The sequence below is a fragment of the Chiloscyllium punctatum genome, chromosome 25 (assembly GCF_047496795.1).
Source record: "Chiloscyllium punctatum isolate Juve2018m chromosome 25, sChiPun1.3, whole genome shotgun sequence".
NCBI classification, from domain to species: Eukaryota; Metazoa; Chordata; class Chondrichthyes; order Orectolobiformes; family Hemiscylliidae; genus Chiloscyllium; species Chiloscyllium punctatum.
This window is the reverse complement of record NC_092763.1, coordinates 56,184,240-56,203,208: the sequence shown is the minus strand read 5'-3', so window position 1 is coordinate 56,203,208 and position 18,969 is coordinate 56,184,240. Positions and strand designations below refer to the sequence as shown.

The following is an 18,969-nucleotide window of genomic DNA, read 5'->3' as shown; positions in this document are numbered from 1 at the left end:
GGCAGGTTGGGATATCTGGTCAGCATGGACGAGTTGGACCAAAGGGTCTGTTTCCATGCGGTACATCTCTATGACTCTAACAGAACTGAAGGCTGACAGGTCCTCTTAGCCCCAGTGGCCTAGATCCTCAAATCTTTTAAGTTAGTGGCTGAATTAGTTGTAAGCTTCCAAAATGTTTGTGATTCACAACAGGTCCAAGTGCAATGGAAACAATTTCAAAAAAACAATTCTAGAATGGAGGAAGACTGAAATCGGAAAAGTATAAGGAAGTTCACCTTACATGTTATTGCGAACATTCCAGGGTCTATTAATGAGGAGGTGGGATTCGGACTTTTTAAAAAAAAATAATATAATCAGGCAGAGTCAACATGGTTTTGTCAATCAAATTATATCTGACAAATACATTAGGGTCCCGTGAGGATGTGACAAGCAGGGTAGACAGGAGTGATCATTTTATTCCATGTCTAAAAGAAAGTACATGAGATTGGTCATATCGGGAATTAGGTAAAACAAATGAAATTGGAGTTGTGACCCATGGGGTAAATGAGAAGAGAAAGTTCACTCCTCCCATTTCAGTCATAACAGAACCAAGTAGTGTATTAATTATATAGTAGCCACAATACTAACAAAAACCAGTATGGAAAATCCTTATTTGAATTTGAAAGAACCATACAGTGGCCCCTCTGTTCCCTTTTCTCTATTCCTTAGATCTTCCAAGACACAAATCTCCAATACTCCCATCCCATGATCATTAGCATGATCTGTTCCAAAAACGTGTCTGTTGTTCTCTTAAGTGGTTACAAACATTTATGCTTCACCTACAATCTGCTACAATATAGCTCTAATTCTACTAAGTTAACAGTGCATGACAGTCATCAATACATAGAGGACAATATTTTACAATCGCCATCCTCAAACATTGACATGATCTTTAAATAATTTATTAAAACCCCTCTTACCATTTCATGATCATGTGTACTCAGTATTTAAAATTCATCTTCATCAATGAATTTACACTTCAAAGCTCTTTGAAGCTTTGTGCGCAAACTACATCATTTGCAACCTAAAAACTTGAATTCAAGTGAATCACCTCAATGTTCTTGGATAGAACCTCTTTATAAAATATCATTCTCCCTTTTATTACTTTTATCTACCTGCAGTTTTACTTGCATGTAAAACTTTATATTCCTATGTTCATTGACATTACATTGTGTGAACTTTCTGTGAATGCTTTTCATTTCAAAGACATTAGTTACCTTTGCCTCCTTTAAACAGTATCTGAGCAAATTACCTGTGCCCTAACATGTTTTGAAATAAGAACACAACTTCACATATTCAGCTACTAAGCAATTTCTAAGGTAACCTGTGTCCCCTAATTCTAAGAACATTCATAAAACCCAAGGCTGTGTACTGAAAGATTTTCTATACCTATTTCAGAAAGGTGCATCCCGAACACTGATATAAATGTTCTTCTAACCTGTTTGCTTAAGCAAAGTTATTTCCACTGATTTCAAACAAAAACTCCAGAACTTTGATGCGACTTCACCACTCTGTTTTTGTATGAACAACACGTTTATCCACAACAATCTTAGTTAAATAAAACTTCTTTGCAATGAAACAACTCACACTGTTCACTACAGCGTCAGTTTCTGTAAATTGTCCTTCTCTCAAAATTAAAGTGGAATTCTGCATTGCAAATCTTAATCAGATACAAGTACAAAACATACACGGAGCAATTTCACACCCTCGTGGAGTCTTGCCATTCAGTTCATTATAATTATTTAACAATTTTAAAATGGCTTGGCAGATACCTTGGGTCTAAATCTGCTGAGCTCAGTGCATCTTCTAACTGTTTCTGGAACTTCAGTTCAAGAATGTTTTGCCCTATACAAACTGACAGTGATGTGCCGAGCCAGCAAGACATCAGGGGCCTTGATAAATGATTGGACTAGCATACGTTACCTTACCCAATGAGAATTAAGAGAGAGAATGCCAAAAATCCTGAAAAACTAAGGCAAAGAATAAATCAGAATGCATAAACTGTCAAATGAAGTACAAAAAAGAAAAATAAGAAGGAAGGAAGGATTGAGAGAGAATGTGCACATCTTCATGGAAAACAGGCCAAAATGAAAAGAATATAACAGCGGCACGGTGGCTCAGTGGTTAGCACTGCTACCTCACAGCACCAGGGTCCCGGGTTCGATTCCAACCTCGGGTGACTCTCTGCGTGGAGTTTGCACATTCTCCCCGTGTCTGCGTGGGTTTCGTCCGGGTGCTCTGGTTTCCTCCCACAGTCCAAAGATGTGCAGGTCAGGTGAATTGGCCATGCTTAAATTGTCAATTAGGTGCATTAGTCAGAGGGAAAAGGGGTTTGGGTGGGTTACTCTTATTAGGTTTCTACAAAAACGTTGCTATTTTTCATATCCGAGCCAGGATGGTTTCTTGTACAGGATATTCAACAAGAGGATGCACACAGTTATAGAGTCATAGAGATGTACAGCATGGAAACAAACCCTTTGCTCCAATCTGTCCATGCTGACCAGATATCTCAACCCAATCTAGTCCCACCTGCCAGCACCCGGCCCATATCCCACTAAACACTTCCTATTTATATACCCATCCAAATGCCTCTTAAATGTTGCAATTGTACCAGCCTCCACCACATCCTCTGGCAGCTCATTCCATACACGTACCACCCTCTGCGTGAAAAGGTTGCCCCTTAGGTCTCTTTTATATCTTTCCCCTCTCACCCTAAACCTATGTCCTCTAGTTCCAGACTTCCCCCACCCCAGGGAAAAGACTTTGCCTATTTATCCTATCCATGCCCCTCATAATTTTGTAAACTTCTATAAAGTCACCCCTCAGCCTCCGATGCTCCAGGGAAAACAGCCCCAGCCTGTTCAGCTTCTCCCTATAGCTCAAATCCTCCAACCCTGGCAACATCCTTGTAAATCTTTTCTGAACCCTTTCAAGTTTCCCAATATCTTTCCAAGAAGGAGACCAGAATTACACACAATTTTCCAACAGTGGCCTAACCAATGTCCTGTACAGCCGCAACATGACCTCCCAATTCCTGGACTCAAAACACTCACCAGTAAAGCATACCAAATGCCTTCTTCACCATCCTATTTACCTGCGACTCCACTTTCAAGGAGCTATGAACCTGTACTCCAAGGTCTCTTTGTTCAGCAACACTCCCTAGGACCTTCCCATTAGTGGATAAGTCCTGCTAAGATTTGCTTTCCCAAAATGCAGCACCTCGCATTTATCTGAATTAAACTCCATCTGCCACTTCTCAGCCCATTGGCCCATCTGGTCAAGATCCTGTTGTAATCTGAGGTTACCCTCTTTGCTGTCCGCTACACCTCCAATTTTGGTGTCATCTGCAAACTTACTAGCTGTACCTCTATGCTCGCATCCAAATCATTTATGTAAATGACAAAAAGTAGAGAACCCAGCATCGATCCTTATGGCACTCCACTGGTCACAGACCTCCAGTCTGAAAAACAACCCTCCACCACCACCCTCTATCTTCTACCTCTGAGCCAGTTCTGTATTCCAAATGACTAGCTCTCCCTGTATTCCATGAGATCTAACCTTGCTAATCAGTCTCCATGGGGAACCTTGTCGAACGCCTTACTGAAGTCCATATAGATCACATCTACTGCTCTGCCCTCATCAATCTTCTTTGTTACTTCTTCAGAAAACTCAATCAAGTTTGTGAGACATAATTTCCCACGCACAAAGCCATGTTGACTATCCCTCATCAGTCCTTGCCTTTTCAAATACATGTACATCCTGTCCTTCAGGATTCCATCCAATAACTTTTCCACCACCGAGGTCAGGCTCACCGGTCTACAGTTCCCTGGCTTGTCTTTACCGCCCTTCTTAAACTGTGGCATCACGTTTGCAAACCTCCAGTCTTCCGGCACCTCACCTGTGACTATCGATGATACAAATATCTCAGCAAGGGGTCCAATAATCAATTCTTTAGCTTGCCACAGAGTTCTCAGGTACACCTGATCAGGTCCTGGGATTTATCCACCTTTAACCATTTCAGGACATCCAGCACATCCTCCTCTGTAATCTGGACATTTTGCAAGATGTCACCATCTATTTCCCTACAGTCTATATCTTCCATATCCTTTCCTACAGTAAATACTGATGCAAAATATTCATTTAGTTGACTCCCCCATTTTCTGTGGCTCCACATAAAGGCTGCCTTACTGATCTTTGAGGGGCCCTATTCTCTCCCTAGTTACCTTTTTGTCCTTAATGTATTTGTAAAAACCCTTGCCAAAGCTATCTCATGTCCCCATTTTGCCCTCCTGATTTCCCTCTTAAGTATACTCCTACTTCCTTTATACTCTTCCAAGGATTCACTCGATCTATCCTGTCTATACCTTACATATGCTTCCTTCTTTTTCTTAACTAAACCCTCAATTTCTTTAGTCATCCAGCCTTCCCTTTCACCCTGACAGGAATATACTTTCTCTGGATTCTTGTTGTCTCATTTCTGAAGGCTTCCCATTTTCCAGCTGTCCCTTTACCTGCGAACATCTGCCTCCAATCAGCTTTCGAAAGTTCTTGCCTAATACCGTCAAAATTGGCCTTGCTCTAATTTAGAACTTCAACTTTTAGATCTGGTCTATCCTTTTCCATCACTATTTTAAAACAAATAGAATTATGGTCGCTGGCCCCAAAGTGCTCCCCCACTGTCACCTCAGTCACCTGCACTGCCTTATTTCCAAAGAGTAGGTCAAGTTTTGCACCTTCTCTAGTAGGTACAGCCACATACTGAATCAGAAAATTGTCTTGCACACACTTAAATTCCTCTCCATCTAAACCTTTAACACTATGGCAGTCCCAGTCGATGTTTAGAAAGTTAAAATCCCCTACCATAGCTACCCCATTATTCTTACAGACAACTGAGATCTCCTTACAAGTTTGTTTACTGTAACCCTATTCTCATTCAAAAGATGTTTTTCAGCAGGTGTCACTGTCAAGTGAGTGAAAACAACAATAACTAAATCAATGCTAAAATGGCAAGTAGACCAGAGCTGGCATTCACTGATTAAGTTTTGAATTAAAATTCATTCATGGAGTGTGGACATTGACAATGAGACTATCATTAATACTGGTCGCTAGTTTCCTTTGAAAAGGTTGTCAAAAGTCTTCTTGAAGTGCTGCAGTCCTTGGGATGTATCTATACCCACAATCTAGAAAGGTGTTCAAGGATTTCCATGAGTAAACACTGTTGACAAACACAGTTGTACCAGAAGTTAGAACTGGCAATGCAAACTCCAAGAGCGAATGTACCTTTCAATTCTCACGTGTCAACCAATGAACACTACTATATAAGAACGAGGAGCAGGAATCAACAACTCATCTCCTCAAGCCTGCTCCACCAGTTTATAAGACCATACATGATCTCACCTCGGCCTCAATGTGACTTTCCTGGGTGCTCTCCATAACCGTTTCACCCTTTACAAAGTAAAAATATGTCCAATGTATCCTCAAATTTATTCAGTGTTCCAGCATCCACCCAACTCTAATAGTGAATTCCACACAACCCTTTGAAATCTAATTTCTCTTCGTCTGCTCGAAATTTGCCATCCCTCAACCTTTCATTCTAGGTCACCCCAAAAAGGGGAACAACCACTCTGCACCTAATTTGTCAATCCCCTTGAGCATCTGCTTTACATTACAGGCTGACAAGTTATCAGGGCCTGATAGCCTACATCCGAGGTTCTTAAAAGAAGTAGGAGCAGAGATAGTAGATGCATTCTTTCTAATATCCCAAACTCTCTTGGAAAGAGTCACAGAGATGTACAGCATGAAAACAGACTCTTCAGTCCAACTCGTCCATGCTGACCTGATGTCCTAAATTAATGTAGTCCCATTTGCCAGCATTTGGCCCATATCCCTCTAATCCCTTCCTAATCATATATCCATTCAGATGCCTTTTAGATGTTGTAACTGTACCAGTCCCCAACACTTCTGGAGCTCAGTCCATACACGCATCACCATGTGTGAAAAAGTTGTATTTTTAAATCTTTCTCCTCTCACCTTAAACCTATGCCCTTAAGCTTTGCACCCCCCTCCCCACCCCAGGGGAGAAACCTCAGCTATTCACCCTATCCAGGCCTCTCATGATTTTATAAACCTCTATACAGTCAACCATCAGCCTCCAACACTCCAGGGAAAAAAGCCCCACCTATTCAGCCTCTCCCTATAAGTTACGGCAGGTTGATAGACTGCTACACTATTGCCTTTATTTGAAAAAAAAGGAGGGGCAAAAAGTAGGAACGATAGATATCTGTTACTGGAAAATGACTGGAATCCATTTCTAAGGGCATCTGAGATTTTTGGAGAAAGAAACACAATCTCTCAAAGCCAGCAGGGTTTTATGAAGAAAAAATTGTGTTTGGCTAATTCCATGAGTTATTCGAAGATGTAATAAGCGAAGAGGATAACAGAGGTCTGTAGTAGTAGCATATCTGGACTTCCAGAAGACATTTGTTAAAGTGCCACATAAAAGGTTAATACAGAAGGTAAGATTACACATGGCGAGGGAGAATATAGAGAGAACTGGCTAACCAAAAGGAAACAGAGAGTCGGGTTAAATGGATCTTTTCTGGTTGGCAGGACATAACTAGTGGGTTGTCAGAATATTCATATGTTGGGTCCCAACTATTTACAATCTACATTCATGTTCTGGATGCATAGCTAGAATGCACATTCGCCAACTTTGCAGATGACACTAAAATAAGCAGAATAGCATGTTGTGAAGAAAAATAATGCAGATAGGTGAGATGAATAGGCTGAAACCTGGCAGATGTGAATAAACGTGAGATCACTGTTGACCCCCGCCAACCCCACGATGATTTAAAAACAGAACTACAGCCCCAGCTATCCATTTTGCCAGAACTTTGGTCCCAACATGATTAACATGGAGCCCATCCCAATGGAACAACTTCTTTCCCCAGTACAGGTGCCAAAGTCCCACGAATTCAAACCTATTTCTCCCACAGTCTTTGACAATGCATTTATCTATTTAATCTGATTGACTCTGTGCCAATCAACTCATGGCTCAGGTAGTAATCTGGAGATTATTACCTGCATTGTTCTGTTTTTTTTTAATGTTTATTACATAGCTACTTGTATTCCTTCAACAGAATCTCTTTGTACAAGCTGCTGTAATGTAAAACCGGAACCGGCACCAACTGGAAAGAGCTCAATCAGTACCAAATAAATTCAAAGTCAAAGTCAAACAGTCCAGGAGCGCTTCACAGGAGGCAACACAGCACTAATGATGTCACCCAAAAACTGGGCAATACATCTGCCAATAAACCTATCAGCTCAGTGAACAGATCAACAATGAATCCAACCAGCTACAGATCTTCATAAAAGCTTGACAAAATATGGTAACAAAAGTGGGAACTGTGTGGGCCATAATAAATGGAACTTTCCCCTCCAACCCCAAGTTTCTCTACAGTCCAGAGGAGATATCCTTAATCCTGGCACCAGGTAGGCAATACAGTTTTTGGGAGTCTCAATCCTGGTTGCAGTGAACGGTGTCCATTCCTCTTGCTATACTATCCTGATTATGATATTTCTTCTTCCTGTCCCTACTTAATGGCTCCATGCACCACAAGACTATGGTCAATTTGCTTATCCTCCCTACAGTCCCTGCCCTTGTCCACATAGGGAACAACAATCTCAAATCTGTTGGACAAGCTCCAAGGCTGAGGCTCCTGCAGGGTGACCTCCTGGATCCCTCTACCTGTCTCACTCATAACCACACCCTCAATATATGCAACATAAATGAGAAACTGTTCAGTGAGCAAATGTTGCTGAACTTTGAACAAAGTTTTTTTTAAAAGTAAGATTGACTATTTAAGATCTAAAGAAATGGTAATCCAAACTGATAATTGTAATACTAGCTTAGACACTTTGTGAGAGTGCTTACTGAAATAAACCAAATATCATAAAGGTAACATCATCCACATTTTGCACGTGAGTCCAATGCCTTCCAATAACATTCAAAATGCTCAACTTAACAGCTGATTTGGCCTTGGTTCAAATGGTAAGCCGAGCTCTAGGCATGATACTTTGGAAAACAGTGAGAACAACTGAAGAGGGTGCACGATAAACTTAAAAAGGGTACTTCCAAAGATGAAAAACTGCATTTCTAAGGATAGACGGGAAGCTAGCACTATTCTTATCAGAGAAGGCTTTGTGGTATTGATCTGTATGGGTGTATGAATCGGAAGAGTTTAGAGGGCTGTGGGTTAAATGCTGGCAAATGGGACTAGATTAGGTTAGAAAATTTGTTGGATGAGTAGGACTGAAGGGTCTGTTTCCATGTTGTACATCTCAATAATTTAATGATAGTAACCAAAAAGGAAATTGAGAACCAGAGTTAACTTACATGAGGTAATGAGCAAACAAATCAAAAGCAACAAAGATTTATTATTCACACAGTGGGTAGCTCGGATCTGGGATACTCATAGGTGGGGAGAGCAAAGCTGGAGTGCGGGAGATGTGGGTCTTTCATGTGGACCTGGACACAGCAACCATGATGCAGTGTTTGGTACTTCGTACTTGCTAATATATTGCTGAGATCGAAATAGGTCTCAATAGGTCTTGATTCTAGGAGTCTTTCTTTTTGCTCACCCCCAGTGGGCCATTTATTGATGGTCTTACATCAGCCCCCAAATAAGCTTGGAATTTTTAATATCTTGCCTTGACTCAGTCAAAAGTTTTAAAAATCACATGCTCAAAAACAAATACATATATCTTTGTGACATTGATTCCAGGGGTTTGAATATGTGGCTTTATGCTGTTAGGAGAAAGTGAGGACTGCAGATACTGGAGATCAGAGCTAAAAATGTGTTGCTGGAAAAGCGCAGCAGGTCAGGCAGCATCCAAGGAGCAGGAGAATCGACGTTTCGGTTCCTGAAGAAGGGCTCATGCCCGAAACATCGATTCTCCTGCTCCTTGGATGCTGCCTGACCTGCTGCGCTTTTCCAGCAACACATTTTCAGCTTTATGCTGTTAGGAACAAACTGGGATTCCCAAACTTAACCTGCTTTAAACAAGAATATACTGACCCTCTAACCAGTTCTTACCCCAACTTGGGGTTCAGGTCCAAGACCAGAACAACATGCATGTGCCATTGTTACCATGATCGCTTTGCCTCTCAATTGCTTTGTGACAACATAACATTCTTCAAATATCAGTTCGCTTTCCTATTCCTTTGACTTACATAACTTCTTGGTGGTAGGAATTAACAACAGGTGCACTGCAAGCCACTACATCATAACCAGCTTTAGGATTCAATTAGTTAGCTTAATTTCGCTCATTTTCAAACACTTAACCGCTGGCAGGACCAATGCACCTTGAAATCCACACCTAACATGGCTTTGATGATGACGTCAAATGTCTTCTTCAGCAATTAGAAACCATATTGTAAGTAAATGTATCATGCTTATTAATTGTTTGGATACATTGGGTACCAGTGATTTATGTTCCAGAACATGGCAGACATGATGTGACAATAATGCAAAAATAAATATTTTAGTTTAAAACTAAAATATCCAAAGAATATAATCATTATATATATGTTAAGGTACTCACCAAACATGCTAAAACCAGTTGAGTAAAATGATCTCTTTTACTTTTCTCTTCCATGCAACTTGTTTCAATATCTGAAATTAACATTTTCTGTTATTATTCTTCTGAACTCTCAAGGTAATCAACAATAAGTTAACCAAAATTCACTGCTTCAAAGAACACTCATCTTTCTCACCGAGCACACAGAAAACATCAGCCAGGATGGATGACATATCATCGCGAAGTTCCTGCAAAAAGAACAGAAAAAACAATCCATTATAACCAACAGTGGCTCATCCACGGAAAAGTCAATATTTTTCTGGGATGAGGGTGAAGCAGTGGGAGGAAATCAGGTGCCACCTTGATTTATCCAAGCTCGTTTTTAAAACTAGCGTATTACTAGACCGGCTGTGCTTTTCCAGCACCACTTTAATCTAGATTACAAAGTGCAAACTAGAGGCAAAGTAAGAAATATCGTGATAAAATGTAACACTAATTATCTCTCTCTCCTTAGCAACCACATGTGGTTTAATATGACAGCTCACGAACTTGTGCCAGGTTTGATGCTGAGAGAAAAGTTACCAACCAAACAACTGCACTAAGACCACCAATTTTGACCTTCACCCCTGCCTCAGCTCATCCGATGCGAAAATCTTATTTCACTCTTCGTTATTTCTGTTTACAATGTTCACCTCGCCGGCATCCATGCATAACCCACAAAGCTCGACTGCACATGTCCTTGCATTAAGAATGGGCAGAATGTTTTTCTTTTCTGTGCTCTATGCCTCTTGCAGTGCATTGATAGTGCACCTACCATGAGAGCCTTGGTTTAAATCTCACCCACCCATGTGTGTAATAACATTTCTGAACAGGTACATTAGTAAAAAATCTACTCTGAAGAACTCCTGCAGAGATGCCCTGGAGCCAAAGTGACTGACTGCCAACCATGACAACTGTAAACTAGTTTTGATTAAAACCAATGGAAAATTTCCACAGACTACCATTCATTCTTGTTTTCCTGGGACACCTTGATGCCACAATGAGTCAAATGCAGCCTGTGTGTCAGGGTGAGTCACAGAGTCATAGCGACTTACAACATGGAAACAAACTCTTCGGTCAAACTCGTCCATGCCGACCAGATATCCCAACTTGCCAGCACCTGGAGCATATCCCTCCAAACCCTTCCTATTCATACACCCATCCAGATGCCTCTTAAATGTCACAATTGTACCAGCCTTCCCCAACTTCCTCTGGCAGCTCTTTCCATACGCGTACCATTCTCTGTGTGAAAAAGTTGCCCTGTAGGCCTCTTTTATATCTTTTCCCTCTCACCCTAAACCTATGCCCTTTAATTCTGGACTTTCACAACATCTTTCCGATAGGAAGGAGACCAGAAATGCAGGCAATATTCCACAAGTGGCCTAACCAATGCCCTGTACAGCCACAACATGACCTCCCAACTCCTGTACTCAATACTCTGACCAATAAAGGAAAGTACATCGAATGTGTTCTTCACTATCCTATCAACCTGCAACTCCACTTTCAAGGAGCTATGAAGCTGCACTCCAAGATCTCTTTGTTCAGCAACACTCCCTCGGACCTTACCATTAAGTGTATAAGTCCTGCTAAGATTTGCTTTCCCAAAATGCAGCACCTCGCATTTCTCTGAATTAAACTCCATCTGCCACTTCTCAGCCAATTGGCTCATCTGAGCAAGATCCCGTTGTAATCCGAGGTAACCTTCTTCTCTGTCAACTGCACCACCAATTTTGGTGTCATCTGTAAACTTACTAACTATGCCTCTTATGCTCATGTCCAAATCATTTATATAAATGATGAAAAGTAGGAGACCCAGCACTGATCCTTGTGGAACTACACTGGTCACAGGCCTCCAGTCTGAAAAAACAACCCTCCTCCACCACCACCAGCCAGTTCTGTCTCCAAATGGCTAGTTTTCCCTGTATTCCATGAGATCTAACCTTGCTAACCAATCTCCCATGGGGAACCTCGGCAAACGCCTTACTGAAGTCCATATAGATCACGTCCACTGCTTTGCCCTCATCAATCCTCTTTATTACTTCTTCACAAAGCTCAATCAACTTTGTGAAATATGATTTCCCACGGACAAAGATATGTTGACGATCCCGAATCGGTCCTTCCCTTTCCCAATAAATGTATATCCTTTCCTCAGGATTCCATCCAACAACTTGACCACATCAGACTCACTGGTCTATAATTCCCTGGCTTATCCTTCCCACCTTTCTTAAATAGTGGCACCACGTTAGCCAACTGGCACCACGCTAGCCAACCTCCAGTCTCACAGCACCTCACCTGCAACTATCAATGATACAAATATCTCAGCAAGAGGCCCAGCAATCACTTCCCTCGCTTCCCACAGAGTTCTAGGGTACACTTGATTAGGTCTGGGGATTTATCCACTTTTACGCGTTTCAAGACATCCAGCACTTCCTCCTCTGTAGTCTGGACATTTCTTCAAGATGTCACCATCTATTTCCCTACATTCTATATCTTCCATGTCCTTTCCCACAATAAATACTCGTTTAGTACCTCCCCCATCTGCTGCATCTCCACACAAAGGCCACCTTGCTGACCTCTTGAGGGGCCCTATTCTCTCCCTCGTTACCCTTTTGTCCTTAATGTATTTGTTAAAACCCTTTGGATTCTCCTTAATTCTATTTGTCAAAGCTATCTCACGTCCCCTTTTTGCCCTCCTGATTTCCCTCTTAAGTATACTCCTACTGCCTATATAGTCTTCGAAGCATTCGCTTAATCTATCCTGTCAATGCTTCCTTCTTTTTCTTAACCAAACCCTCAATTTCTTTAATCAAGAGGGCATAAGCCCTTTGTCAGGAAGGGCTGATGCTCAAAACATTGATTCTCCTCCTCCTCGGATGCTGCCTCACCTGCTGTGCTTCTCCAGCACTACACTCTCAACTCCTTGACTTGTCCGACCTGCCTATCTTCTTTTCCACCTATCCACTCCACCCTCTCCTCCTTGACCTATCACCTTCATCTCCTCCCCCACTCACCCATTGTACTCTATGCTACTCTCTCCCCACCCCCACCCTCCTCTAGCTTATCTCTCCACGCTTCAGGCTCACTGCCTTTATTCCTGATTAAGGGCTTTTGCCCGAAACGTTGATTTCACTGCTCGTTGGATGCTGCCTGAACTGCTGTGCTCTTCCAGCACCACAAATCCAGTATTTGGTTTTCAGCATCTGCAGTCATTGTTTTTACCTTTCTGATTTCATGCATGTGCAGCCCTCATTTTCTCCTCAATTTCTTTAGTCATCCAGCATTCTCTCCACCTACCAGCCTTTCCTTTCACCCTGTCTCTGCACTCTCATTATCTCATTTCTGAAGGTTTCCCATTTTCCAGGCATCTCTTTATCTGCGAACATCTGCCCCCATCAGCTTTTGAAAGTTCTTGCCTAATACCGTCACAATTGGCCTTTCTCCAAATTAGAACTTCAACTTTTAGATCTGGTATGTCCTTTTCCATCACTATTTTAAAACTAACAGAATTACGGTCGCTGGCCCCAAAGTGCAGCCCCACTGACAACTCAGTCACCTGCTGTGCCTTATTTCCCAAGAGTAGGTCAAGTTTTGCACGTTCTCTCATAGGTACATCCACATACTGAATCAGAAAATTTTCTTGCTTAACAAATTCCTGATCATCTAAACTCTTAACACATTGGTCGTCCCAGTCCATGTTTGGGAAGTTAAAATCCCCTACCATAATCCCGCATTACTCTGACATATAACTGAAATCTCCTTACAAATATGCTTCTCAATTTCCCTCTGACTATTCGGGGTTCTATAATACAATCCCAATAAGGTGATCATCCCTTTCTTGTTTCTCAGTTCCACCCAAATAACTTCCCTGGATATATTTCCAGGAATATTCTCCCACAGTATACCTTTAATGCTCTCCCTTATCAAAAACACCACTTCCCCCTCCTCTGTTGCCTGCCCTGACTGTTTGGCTCGCTCCTTTTGCGAACTGCACCAGTCTCAGATTGATCTCTTTCTCCCTGTGTCCCACCTAACAAGTTTAAATCCTCCTGAGCAGCTCTAGCAAACCTCCCTGCCAGTATATTAGTCCCCTTCCAATTTAGATGCAATCCATCCTTCTTGTACAGGTCACACCTATCCCAGAAGAGATTCCGATGATCTAAAAATGTGAATCCTTCTCCCATATACTAGGTCCTCAGCCATGCATTCATCTGCCCTATTCTCCTATTCCTGCCCTCACTAGCTCGTAGCACCGGGAGTTGATCCAGATATTACTATCTCAAGATCCTCCTTTTTAAACTCCCGCCTAACTCTCTGTATTCTCCCTTCAGAATCTCAATCTTTTCCCTTCCTATGTTGTTGGTTCCAATGTGTACAATGACCTCTTGCTGGGTCCTCTCTCCCTTGAGAACATTCTGCACTCTGAGACACCCGTGATCCTGGCACCAGGGAAGCAACACACCATTCTGATATTTCGCTGCTGGCCACAGAAACGTCTGTCTGTGCCTCAGACGAGAGAGTCTCCTAACACAATCAATCTCTTGGAACCGGGCATACCCCTCTTTGCATTGCAGCCCGTAGCAATACCTGAAACTTGGCTGTTCGTGCTTCATTCCCCTGAGAATCTATCACTTCACAGCCAGTTTTTATTGCTGATATAATAACATGGATTTTTTGGGCTTTGCGATAACAATTACAAAAGAAACTCAGGGCAAACAAATTTACAATCAAAAAGCTGATGTAATTTTGGATAAAATCTTGGCTTTTGTTTTTAACACCAAACTTGAAGAAAACAACCAAGGAGTTGCATTATACAAAGATGATTATTAAATACTGAAACATTTTCAGCTTTGAATTTTCTGATATTGTATGTCACTAAGTCAATGTTGCAAGTCGAATCTCAGCACAAAGGAAGGTTTCCTAATGAAGGAGCAAACTCTATGGGTCAGTGGCTGGCAGCATAACTGCTCACTTGGAAAGTTCTTCATTTTTGAGAACTCCGAAAGTTCCATTATTGACATAAGGAAAAACAAATCCCTCGAGTAATATCAAATAACTGAATTGAAATTGTTGCCTTCGAAATTTTGCTCTTTATGATGCGTTTACATATGTAAACGCAACACTCACAAGATTGTATGGTGTTGATGGTGTGTTGTGCTTAATTAGTATTAACTGAGAGAAGAAAAGAGAAACAAGCAGAAACCAGATTTTCACAAATCCAAATGAGAAAAACAAAATATTGGTGCAAATATAAAACAATACTCTGAAATTCTATTTGTAAGCTATTAATCACAATTCCAAGTGAATTGCTCAGTTTACTTAAACATCCAAGAATGCTTAGGTAATCAATAAGCTGGACATATAATAAATCAATGCTGGATGAGAAGAAACCAATTATTTCCAATTGTGAATGAAAAACTATACATGTCAATTCTGAACAAAGTTGATTTCACATGGAGAACACTAAAATGCTGTGACACAAGACTATTTGTTTTAAATGTATTATTCAAGACTTCTAACTGTGCCCCTCAAATCAGAGGCAAAGTATTACATAGTGTATTTCGGGAGTAATTTTGCCCAGATTCATCAGTCCAAACAAATTGCTCTGTTCAAGACCGAGACCAGGAAGCTGTCACAAATCTACATTTGGTAAGCACAGGCCAGAATAGCTCTTTTGAGGAACTGACATGTTACTGACAAATATAAGAGAGGTGCTATCTTCTGACTTTCAGCAATGAGCCTTTCTCAAGCAATATCAACAATCCTCTGCAAGGTTTAAATTTAAACTCATGTAAAGAACATAGAATGGGTGCACTCAATTACTGTGAATGCAAAAACATTTTCAGCAGTGAATCACTTACCATTACATCACTGAGAGCACTGGCAGCTTGTTCTTGTTTTAGATTGCCCTTTATAACATGCCACGCCAACTCGTATAAAACTTGTTGAATATCTGTTTTCCAATTATATTAAATCCATGTTAGTAAAAAGGTAATAAAACTGCAATACAAAGTTTTTGGAAACTCAGGAAATCAAAGAAATGAGACTGTCAGGAGTAAATAAAAGGACAATTCACTGATAAGCTAAAGCAAATTTCAATGATTAAAGAAATTTGGTCCCTTTTATACAAACACAGGACTCTTAGATTTATGAAATACTCTCTCCACCAGTGTGCAGTCCTTTTTTAAAATAAAACTGCAGCATATATTCTCTACTGGAAGTACTGCAACAAGTCACATATAAATCTCATTGTCCTCACAAGTCTGACAGCTGCCAATGTCAGCAGATGCATGCGAACACCATCTTATTCATGTCACATATCACCCTGACGTGAACGTACAACTGTCATTCCTGAAGAAAGTGGCTCAGTAGTAGTGTCCCTACCTCTGAACTCAGAGGCTGGGGGTCATATTCCCACCTGCACCAGCAGTGTATAATAAAATGTCTGAACAGAACGGTCAGAAAATATCTACAATCGTTATTCTTTCACCATGACTGGGTTAAAATCCTCAAGTCCCTTACTTGACAGCATTGGGAGAGTGCCATCAAGATACAGAATTGCAACGGTTCAAGGTTGCCCAAACCATTATTAAATCAAAAGCAAAAAAAGGAATGGAAAATAAATGCTATCCTGTCAGTAACACCAAAATCCTAAGAATCAAAGAAAAATAAACAAAGATCAATGAGGCTTATGAAAATTTTAAGAATGTGTAAATTAAGGAGACATAATTAAAGTATTGAAACATCTTGTGACAGATGTTTATGGTTTACAGTTTACAGTTCAGTTCAGAGTTGACCAGAATTCAGAAGACTATACATCAACTTTGATCAAGAAATGCCAAATAATATGGGCCAACTTTGAGAGTAGTATTTCTGAGGGGGATGGGGGATTTGAGTGAAACAACTTGCAACCATCACCAAGGAATCAACAATCCTATACAGCATTCCAACAGTGACAATAACTCAAAAACATTTCATTGCCTGTTAAGTGCTTTTGAACATGTGAAAGGTTGTAAAAAGTGATAAACAAAGTGAAAGCTTTGCTTTTGTATTAACATATATACACACACCTATTTAAGAACTACATGAAGGGGTTGGAAGAGATGGTATTTTTTGGAAATTTTCCCAACTGTAAAAAAAAACCTGTCATTTCTTAAAATTATGCTGACTGAAATGTAAACTACACCTTCTCATTACTTAACTTCTGATTTCAATGTGTGTTCTGAGCAACATTTTTCTGGAAATCAACTGATTTTGGAGGAGAGGTGGCTCAGTGGTTAGCACTGCTGCCTCCCAGCACCAGGATCCCAGGTTTGATTCTAGCCTCAAGCGACTGTTTATGTGGAGTTTGCACATTCTCCCCATATGTCTGCGTGGGTTTCCTCTGGGTGCTCCAGTTCCCTCCAACAATCCAAAGATGTGTAGGTTAAGTGAACTGACCATGCTAAATCGCCCATAGTGCTAGGTGCATTAGTCAGAGGGAAATGGATCTGGGTAGGTTACTCTTAGGAGGGTGGGTGTGGACTTGGTGGGCCGAAGGGCCTGTTTCCACACTGTAGAGAACCTAATCTAAAATAAGAAATGGAATTTATTACTGGAATTATTAAATGGAAAACTGGCATGGAGGGGACTAAAGGCAATTAAAACAGTTGCTGAACAACCCTCTCCAATGTCAGAAATCTATTTTGCAGCCCAAGTGTCGTAACACAAAATTATGCCTGGATGCTGCGGTCTACTTCCTGAAATAATGTTTCTTCGGAGAAGTTCCTCTGAAAGAGTTTCCAAACACAATTCTTTCTGTCTAACTCGTTAAATCTGAGCTGCGCTGAATTCTCAGGGTCACAAATTCAGCTTGATTGGAATCAGTATTGCTTGTTTACCAGTACCAGAAATTCATCTTTGACAACAGGACATTCTGCAGAAGTGAAAAGTTATCACATTATCTTTGGTTTCCAGACCTTTGGCCCAAGGGAGACTTTTTTCCTTTTGCCCTTTTATAAAAAAAACTCATCTCTACAGAGACATGTTTTGTTTTTGTTATTCAAGTGTCTATGCATGTGGGATTCAAGAGATAGAGTTTTAATTCAAGATCATATCTCAGGTGTTAGCAAGAGTTCATCACTTGCTTTACGAATAGTTTTTGTTCATAATAAGCAGACTGTTTTTGAGCTCATGCAGGAACCTGGTGGACATTTAATTTATTTTTTGAAAGCAGCACTGGAAAGAAATTGGGCATTTGCCAATTAGACTAATGGTGCAACTGGAGGAGTGGTGGGGATCTTGATTATTAGTACATTCCTTCCATCACAGTTGTAACACAAGGTGTCCTCACAAAGTCTGAAAATCTCAACTTTAGCGAAGCATTCAGTTCCATAGGAAAACCAATATCAAATCTAAAATTAAAACTCAAGTTTGGCTCCATAAGGACGAATTCTCCAGAGATAAAACCTGGAAACTCCAAGTTGAACTACAGTACTGACTGTACTTGGAATTGCTAAAATTCCTAAACTGGTGAATGAAATGAAGTGTTAAAAATTACTTTAAAAATACAAAACAAAAATCTAATATTCTACAGTATTGTTAGACTATCCAGGTTCTATCTCGTGACAGAAGTTGACTGGTGTATCTGGTCTCACAGGGCTACCTGCAATAATAGACATTGCCACAAGATGGAAGTCCAAGACCTCAGTTCAAATTAAACAGGGAAGCTTGAACCCAGGGGTTGAGCAAGCAGTAATGCTAAGAACACATTGGGAGCTGAAAGTTAAGAACATGAGCAGGAAATTAGTCCAACACAGGAAGTGAGGTGAGAAACCTTGAGGCCAAAGCAAAAGTCCCTTACCCATAACAAAGACATAGGGGAGAAAGCACCTGAAAATGTAGATCATGCAGTACCAAACACGAACCTGCATTGGTAATGGAACCAAAGCAGCTGGCAAATTCTGTCAAAATTTAAATAATGATGCATTACAAAAACCTTTTCCTGAGGAATGAATAATACTGAAACGAAACAAAATGGAAAACAGGGCAACACTAGGAGGACAATCTTGTACGCTTTTGGAAACTGAAGACCGACAGAGCCCTCAAAGAATAAAGGAAACTGAAGACGACAAAGCTATCAAAGAATAGAAAGATAACAGGGAAGATCTCAAACAGGGACTAAGGAGGGCAAAAAGGGGGCCACAAAATGTGTTTGGCAAACATGATTAAGGAAAATCTCAAAGTGTTTAATACATATATAAGGAGCAGGGGAGTAATGAAAAAAAAGGGTTAGGTCCATTCAAGGGCAAAATAGGGACTTTACGCATGGAGCAG

General features: G+C 40.7%; 1 protein-coding gene across 1 annotated transcript in view; it reads right to left on the bottom strand.

The window, feature by feature from the left end:
* thoc2 (THO complex 2) overlaps positions 1-18,969 on the bottom strand; it is a 141,213-nt gene that overhangs the window by 108,371 nt on the left and 13,873 nt on the right. Inside the window, exons 3-5 of the mRNA XM_072595309.1 lie at positions 15,516-15,607; positions 9,815-9,866; positions 9,643-9,713 (exon numbers count right to left, since the gene is read on the bottom strand). Coding sequence (XP_072451410.1) covers positions 9,643-9,713; positions 9,815-9,866; positions 15,516-15,607 — 215 coding nt within the window. The remainder of the gene's footprint in view (positions 1-9,642; positions 9,714-9,814; positions 9,867-15,515; positions 15,608-18,969) is intronic.